The sequence below is a fragment of the Pyxicephalus adspersus genome, chromosome 6 (assembly GCF_032062135.1).
Source record: "Pyxicephalus adspersus chromosome 6, UCB_Pads_2.0, whole genome shotgun sequence".
NCBI classification, from domain to species: domain Eukaryota; kingdom Metazoa; phylum Chordata; class Amphibia; order Anura; family Pyxicephalidae; genus Pyxicephalus; species Pyxicephalus adspersus.
Window position 1 is genome coordinate 19,021,025 of NC_092863.1, and position 8,904 is coordinate 19,029,928.

The 8,904-nt window shown below is 31.8% G+C and overlaps 1 protein-coding gene across 1 annotated transcript in view; it reads left to right on the forward strand.

Annotated features, from left to right (window-relative positions):
* The window catches only part of RIMS4 (regulating synaptic membrane exocytosis 4), a 99,822-nt gene extending 91,410 nt beyond the window's left edge, over window positions 1-8,412 (forward strand). The window contains exons 5-6 of the mRNA XM_072414851.1: window positions 480-619; window positions 3,332-8,412. Coding sequence (XP_072270952.1) covers window positions 480-619; window positions 3,332-3,550 — 359 coding nt within the window. The 3' untranslated portion in view covers window positions 3,551-8,412. The remainder of the gene's footprint in view (window positions 1-479; window positions 620-3,331) is intronic.
* The last annotated feature ends 492 nt before the right edge of the window (window positions 8,413-8,904 follow it).

Below are 8,904 nucleotides of genomic sequence, written 5' to 3' on the forward strand. Positions count from 1 at the left end.
ATTTTAAATTTTTTTATTAAATGTATTAAATTTAATAAATATTGGACATATTTCGGTGAGTTATGCCTAAGAATTATAGGCCTACAATGAAAAATAAATTTCCATGCAAAAAAATGTAAGGCTTTTTGCGTGGAAATACGGAGAGAATTAGAGCGCTAGGAGGAATAAAGTAACATATCCATAATAATTTGGCATTTTGCCAAAAAACTAGACTTGGCAGTCTTATGGTGCCCCTTTTCCTCTAATATACTAGTATTAAAGTACACATACACACACAAAAAAGAGCAAAAAAAAAACAAAGTGAAATAATACAGGGTAAAACTAATTATTTTTATACACCGCAATCAAGGATATTTTTCTAAGACTATAAAAATCTCCACTTTTTAGCATTTTACTGTAAGCATTGTCCATATGTTCAATCAGTTTATTCAAATGTACAGTTAACAATTTTCATATTGTCTTGTTTTCATATTTTCAAGCTGCTTACATAAAAGTTTATCTGCTAGAGAATGGCCTGTGCATCTCTAAGAAGAAAACAAAAGTTGCTCGGAAATCATTAGATCCGCTGTACAATCAAGTGCTTGTATTTTCAGAGAGTCCACAAGGGAAAGTATTACAGGTAAGCTCCAGGCAGATATAGATGACACAAATGAATGCAGTTTTGTATTAAATATATGTATTTTGAAAATTCAAGCAGTTTAAGTAGCCAGAGTTTACTTGGTATTAGACTCTTCTTGTCCATTGCACAGCATTGCTCCGGTTGGGGAGGCAGAACCAGCACAAAGAGTCAGTCGGGTGTACATCTAACTGATAGAATAAACCAAAGTATCTCAGTGGGGTTGATCTGAGCTGCCAGTCAAATCATGTATAAAAATTATAGAAGAATTACAATTAGATTAGATTAGAATTAGAAGAAAAAAATCTATTTTTAGAAAACCTGTTCATTGGGTATATTCAGGTCATTAGCTGACCTCATTTTTGGACACATAACATTGCTTAACCTGGACCAAACCAAATGAAGCAACCCCAGATTAGAACAATGCCCCAGAGAGTTGGGGATTTTTTTTGACCATGCAGTGTGTATTCACTAGTCATCTTTTTCCAAGTCTTTTTATGAGGATGAGACTGCTTACACAATATTCCTCAACATTCTGGTCTTTCATAGGCCATTACAAGGACCTACCTGACATAGTTATTATTTTCCTAATTTAATAGACAACTTCCTCTGGTTGTCTAATTCCCCTAAATCTTGCCTGACTGTATGTTCTCACATTCTAATAGGCACTCCCATGGTACATTATAAAGATGGTAATGTTCAAACAGTAACTGATTAAAAAATTAAAGACAGTACAAAGAACATCATGGATTACCCCAAATTACAATCTCCTGAAACCATATATGAAACACAGATTTCTCTACAGATATTAGGAGTCCTTAAAATGAACAACAGTGATCTAATTCTGTGTTTAAATTTCCCCAAAAATATACAATAACAATGTTAATAATTATACAATATAAAATGGCACACTAATCATGATGTAGTCTTTAATGAGCAATAACATGCCAGTTTTTTTATATGTGTTTCTTGTTAATCCTATCAGTAGATCTGGTATTTTTCACTCCTTTAAAAAGGATGATATTGCTGTTTAATCTGCTGCTTCTCACTGCTTGCAGTACTGCCAGCTTCTAGTTCTATGATCACATTGTCATAACAGCACTGGTTTCTGGTCATGAAAAATTAAATTAAATAAACACTTTGCAAAGTTCTTTTGAATCGGTGTGCTGTGTTTTTATCATACTGATGAACAACATCAGGGCATTTCAGCAATTTCCAAGGAAATTTGGTGTGATTGTTGCTATAAACCAGCACTACTTGGACCATAATATGGTATTGATGCTTACATTTCATTTCCAAGAAGCTCTTGGGGATCTACCCCCTTTTTTTAAACTTATACACAGAGGTTTGGTGAAAATATTATTATATTATTTGTATTAACATTTTTCTTAGCCTCTGTGTATCAGTAGCTAATGTATCAGTGCTTTTATTTTATTCAATACCTGTATAGGATATCAGACCTGAACACACAATAGCAGAATATCTGTGAATTGAGTGATCATTTGAGTTGAATTGCAGACGTATAGTTTAGTATAGGCTGATAATAAACCCCAGTTTGTCCAGGGAAATATCTGGAAAGGTTATATTTGTGATGAAATGAAAATAAACTTTGCAGATGCTTAATAGTGTGGCAGACTAAAGTTCTATGCAAAAAATCGTTTTGTACCTGTATGTGTCTTAGCAGAGCTGAGTAGTATCAACGTCTTTTCACCTATCTTTGTAACCCCCGACACAGTTGCCCTCTGCTAATGTGATACTTACCATTTTCCATTCCATTGATCTGGGTTTAATATGGTTTGGTCATTGTCCCAGAATTGTTACATTAGGGGTGGTAAGATTGGGTATACACTGCAGGGTGGCATTAAAACAAACCTAGAATCAAGCATGGGTTTGCTTTAACACGGTCACTTGGTACACACAAACATGTTTATTTTTGTAGAAAGTTATACTCCATAATACAAACATACCTGCAGCACTTTCATGACATGTCTTGACTGAATGTACATGAAGTTAAACCAGGCAAGGCAAATTTTTAATTACAAAACATATTAGGAATTCTGTAGAGCTAAGCAACTTTTTTACCAGATCATGCAGTTCCTGTTAAATATTTCAATAAATGGAGAGCAGAGTGACAAACTTGTTATTATTGAGAAAGTATTTTCAGCAAAACAATTTTTAAGTTTTGTGATAAAGTTTTGTGATAAGTGATAATGACTTTCACGTTTCTTATTTGATATATCATATTTACTTGTAGGAATTTCATTTACATACATGTCAGACAACAATGACTAAAATAAAGTTAAAAAAAATTAAAGATAATTAATTAAAATATTAAATAAAGATAAAATCAAAGATGTAATGGATTAAATAAAAGATAATCCACTTGTAAATTTGGACAAGTTATGGCGAGTTTGGCTTAATAGAACCAAAAATTCCATCACATTACCAAGGCAATGTAGGTCCCACTTTTATCACAAATCTATAAAATAATTGATAGAATAGTGGACAGATCCATCAAATCATTCATGTATGGCCATGGAACAAATGTGCTTCCAGAACAATAAACGTGACTTAACTAAAGACATATTGATAATATCTACATCCAACTGTCCTTAAATTCTGAAAATAGTGAAAAGGTTATAGATTTTCTTGAATAGGTGTAACAATGTTTCATTTTTCATCGTTTAATAACGCTCACTCTGTGTGTGTTTAAAGGTTATTGTTTGGGGAAATTTTGGAAGGATGGAGCGGAAAAATTTTTTGGGAGTGGCAAGAATACTTATGGAAGAGCTGGATTTATCAAGCATGGTTATTGGCTGGTACAAGTTATTCCCCACCTCTTCAATGGTTGATCCATCAACAGGTCCACTTCTCCGTCAAGCTTCACAACTTTCTTTGGAAAGCACTGTGGGACCATGCTGTGAGAGATCTTAATTATTACAAAAAATAAGACCTTTTGACTTTTTTTGTAACCGTTGCTAAGGCTTTGTTTGGATATCTGACCTCAAACATCTTGCATGTTTGACCAGTTTTCTGGAACCTGAGCTCAACCAAACAACCTTCCAAAAGGAGAAAGGGTGGTTTCTTTCTGTGTATGAAAGTAACCTTGGGTGACTATCCTGGGTCTACAATCGTACAAATACCTCTATTCTCACTTTGTTCGATGTCTTGTTTATTCCTAAAGCTGAAAGTGAAAATGTTCAAAGTTGCAGTATCTTTTAAATCTACAGAAAGGTATTTTCATAACTTTGGATTGAGAACTTTTTAACATTCCTAAAACAATATATGTGGATGTGGTAAAATGACCACATATTAGAAAGAACTGCAACTTAACTTGGGAATAATATTTTATTTATGTTTGACACATATATCTTTGTGCTTTTAAAACTGTGCCAATCTACCAGGAAGTGTCTTTTACTACTTGGCCAATGCAGTTGATAATTCATTTTGGGAATGAAATATATAAATGAATTAGAGTAGTTAATGAAATAGATAGTATTAATTTGATCAGGGAAGCACTTTATTTTTGAAGTGCTGTTGACCAGTATAAATTTAAGCCATTGTATACCAGCATCTAGTTTCATGACATAGTTCATTGCATACAGACTATGTACATTTTGCGCATGTGTTTATTACTTTGAGACAAATTCTATTTGAATATACATATGCTTTAATTTGTCTGTTAACATAGAAAAAAATCTCATGAAATAAAGGTAATTTAAAAGAACATTTTATTTAGGAGGACAGTGGTGCCAGTGTTAGGATAGCTTAATTAGGTTAAAGAATAATTACAGTGTTAGAAAATATACATAAGGATTCAGTAATGTAGTTGCAAGTTTAAAAACTACATAATGTCCTTAAATATTTTTGTTATCTGATATATGTTTAATTAATCCTGATTTAAAGCCTCATATCACAGAGGTAATTAGCGCACAGTATGGTAAGAATGCTTTATACATCATAATTTAAAAAAAGGTAAAACACCTTGTTTAGAAAGCAAAAAAAAAATAATGTGGATTATTTAGTCTATTCTAATATGTTTTGCTGCTGTTTTTAAATGATCCCAATACCAAAATAGTGATGGTTTATGAGAAAATGATATTTATATTATAAATGTGTACATAGTTTTCAGAAAAGATGTCAATTTGAGCATTTTGTCATGCATTCGAACACTTTATCAACCATATGCGTATGATCTGGTTAGTTTAGCATGTTTTTCTGTATTTGTGGTGGAGGATTATGCCTTTTTAATTCCACTCACATTTACTTGTATATATGTTATGTTTGCAAATATTTTAAATGTAGCCTTGCATAAAAAAATGATTTGTTGAAATAAGAGGAACTGTGAGCTATAGATAATACAAAGTCATCAATGAGTTGGTTCAATTGTAATTATAGCCATATTTTACCTATTTTTTTATATTAGGTATTTTTTTAAATATTTTCACGTTTAGAACATAAATGTACTTCCAGTCTACTCATCTTGTGCTAGCAAACCAGTATGACCCTTCGGTTTAGGACATGATGTTCTAGTTGATAGAATGAGAATGAGAGAGACTGATTAACTAAAAAAATATTGGTGGTCAGTCTAAAGACTTTATGTTTCCAGACATGTGGGTATCATAAAATATTATTCTTGTTTTGTGCGTGCTATTAAGAAAACAAATTGTTCTAAAGGACTGTCAGACATAGTCATTTTTTACTTTTTTACTTAATTGCCAAAGCTGCCAAGATAATACAACAACAAAGTGACCATTGCAAACTGAATTATATTGATTGGCTGTAATTTCCCATGTTCTTCTATTTCTCAATTTTACTCTGTTCTCTATAAACAGTCATTTCTTTATCGTTTTATTCAAAAAACAATAAGAGCATAAAAACAGTAGATTGAAAAATGTTATTAAAAGTAATCTGTTGTTTTACTTTACTGTTTTGGTATTACAAGATTAAGCTTTTGTATGCCTAATTGACTAAAAGTGCCAAATTTTTCATTTTACTGTAAAATGCTAGAAAAAAAACAATAGAAAAATGTTCAAAATGTAAAATGGTTTTGTCACGCTCACAAACGTATTGTTATGTAAAAAAAAAAGTAATGGTTTTGCTATAAATCATTATTCATCATGTACTGGTGTTAAGTTACTAAAAGAGAAGTGCATGGTTACTTAGCAAAGTAATTACTAACTAATTCTATAGCTTACTTCAACCCCTCAATCATTTATAAGCAAAAAATCCTGTCTTTTTACTTTTATTTAGCACATGAATGAGTGGGTATTTAAAGTGAACATAGTCTCCACTTCTTTAGTAAAGCAAGGCTGAAAAAGCTCTGTACAGTAAATGAAAATGATTAAAAATTAGCTACAATTAAAAAAACAATAATGCAGTCATTGGTTAATATATGGTTTGGCATTAAGGGTTCCAATGTTAAACAAATGTTATTACTGCCTCACATTTCCTCTTAAATCGCCTTGTTTTTTATACCATTGCATGTTATATCATGATAGTGTGAATTGTGCAAAGGTTTGCTTCATAAGTTCACCTAATACTTCAGAAATTTAAAACGTTCTGTTCCAATCTTCCTCAAGGTACTTTTTCAAAGCAATAATCATATAATTTTTTTACACAAAATACCTTGTTACACTAAAGTGTACATAATAATAGTTAAGGGAGTTCCCTGAATATATATATATATATATATATATATATACATAAATATAACCATAGGACCCATTGTTTTAAAGGACATACCTACTTCTGTTTTGGATAAAGGGTTGTGTTGAATCACCAACTACATTTCTGTATTTCTGACACTTCAGGAACAATATCAACCATTTACAGTTTTCCCCATCCCGTCATGCCATTTATGGGTAAAACAAGACTAGAAATTAAGTTCTCCGTCAGAGTCTCCTAAGAGAAGACTCCAAGAGTAGGTGATTTAGCCCAATGATTTCCACTCAAAACAGAATTTTACTTGTAGAAATACTTGGTCTGTAATATACAAGAAACTCTTTAAACATATACAGTAAATTTATAGTTTTGTCTATTATTCAATAATATAAAAATACTCGCCAGCTACAGTTGGCTTAGGCAAATTATGGTGCATCTGTTTCTAAAGAACTACAAAATACAGCTTGCTGCTTCTGAGCCATAGTTTTCCTCTGCCAACTCTACCGCCTTAATGGGTCAAATTTAGTGAGAAGGCCAAATCTAAGAAATTGTTACAATTATTTATGCATGCAAATTTTAAAGCCTTTGGAACGTCTATTTTAGTGTACATTACTGATAATTTCTCAGTTATTAAAGGGTAAATATTTGTTTAAATATTTAAATATATCATAATGCAAAAGAGCCTTAAACTGTTGCGATTCAGATGGAAAGGTTAGGGACAAATTTATTTGTACTCTCTATATGACTTTGTACTTTGAGTATGCGCTATGACTTGTACATGACATTAAGCTAATATTTTCATTTTAAAAAAGAATTAATATGGATATAATTGAAAAGTTAGAGTTACCACTAAAGTGGTAGTTTGTGGTTAACATATGTGTCTTTATATAGAGAAATATATATGTCAAAATGGCTGAATGCTTGTAATTGTTGAAGACTCAGTGGTTAGGCAAATGTAGGTATTGGCCACAACAACCAGTCAAATTCTAGCTACTGCTGTTGGTGCAGGTTTGAAAAAGCAAAGAGTTATCTAAATGGTGGCACCAGCAACACACTATATCCCTCTATTTTTATAAAAAAAGGCCTAAAATTTAGTTTACACCATGCTTTCATTACACATTACAAATTAAAAATAAAGTAATTAAAAATGAATGACAAACAGCAATCAACGTAACAAATTTCATATCAATAAAAACAGAATAATGGAATATTATAGTAATATTATTATAATTAAAAAATATTGAGTTGATGCCATGACCAACTAATCCAATGCTTGTTTTAATTATGTTACCTGCACCAAAATTAAATGTAATGTAAAAGCTCAAATTTGATGGCTTGTTTTGTCAAAACCTCCGATTTCTCTAGTTTTTATGCAAAAGGCAACTAGATAGGAGTACCTAGAAGAAAATGTACTGCCTCTACATTACATCAAAATGAAAATTCAAATCTTACACAATGCTGAAAAGGGGCATTGTCCTATGTATTTGCTTCTGTATTTTTATATGTAATAAATCTGTAGTAAAAGGATCTGTTAGTAGTAGAAATACTTCCATTAGAGGTTGTAGAAAAAGCTACTTGTTTTCCAACTGCCCTAAAAATTCTGTGTTGGTTAGGGTGATTTTTGAGCTTTACTATGAATAAAACCACTGAGTTTATTTATTAAAGAAGTTTAGGCTGTAAGTTAATGACTAGGCTGGAAACATCTTTGAGATGAGAAGGCCGAATTGCCAGAGAATTTTAGAATCTTCACTCCACCAATTGTGTGAAGCAAATTCCTGTTTACTGCCAATCATATACTGATAAGTATGAATGCTAGATTTGTCTGATCTCAAACCAATACTTTAACACTGCCAACATCCCTAAATGTCAAGTACATGAGAAAGCAATTTGTGTTCATAGGACTTTAAAGGCAGTTCAACATAAAAGTGACTCAAACATAAAAAAAAAAATAATAATAAAAAGCATCTTTTATTAAGTACAATAGGATAAAACAAGGGGAGGAATAGAAAATCAATAAAATGTCCAGTGCAAATTACCAGGCTGGTATCTATATCATTGGCGTATTATGGTGAATTCTGATATTCCAACGTGTTTCGCAGAGTTATTAAGCTTCATCAGGGATTATACATATACAGAACCTCAAATGAATAGAACACACTATAATGTAAAACAAGCAAATAGGTAATTCCTTTGTATCACCAATTTTCACATTCTACAAATAGTATAATTTTCAAGAACCAAACAACAAAGCCATGCAGGTTCATACCAAAGAATGTAGTATCAAGTGTAACTGAGCCTAACAAGGGATGCAAATATGGGAAACGGGAGAACCCCCTCCAGCAGCAAAGGAGAAAGACATTCAAATCAAGAACGATAGATATTTCCAATAGCTTGTTTTTTTTCTCTATCAAGTTAAAATTGGGAAGTGATCAGCAACTGTGAAAGTGTAACTAGTGGTACCATCAAAGACATTAGGCTGATAAAATGATTGAACAGGAATTTCTTTTTCACATGATGGAGTGAAAATCCATAACCATTTTATTGAATGGAAATTCCAAGAGTTAAAAGTATTTTTGCTCTTGATGGGTGCTCTGTTCACCATTCTTTGGCTGGTTTGTGCTTTT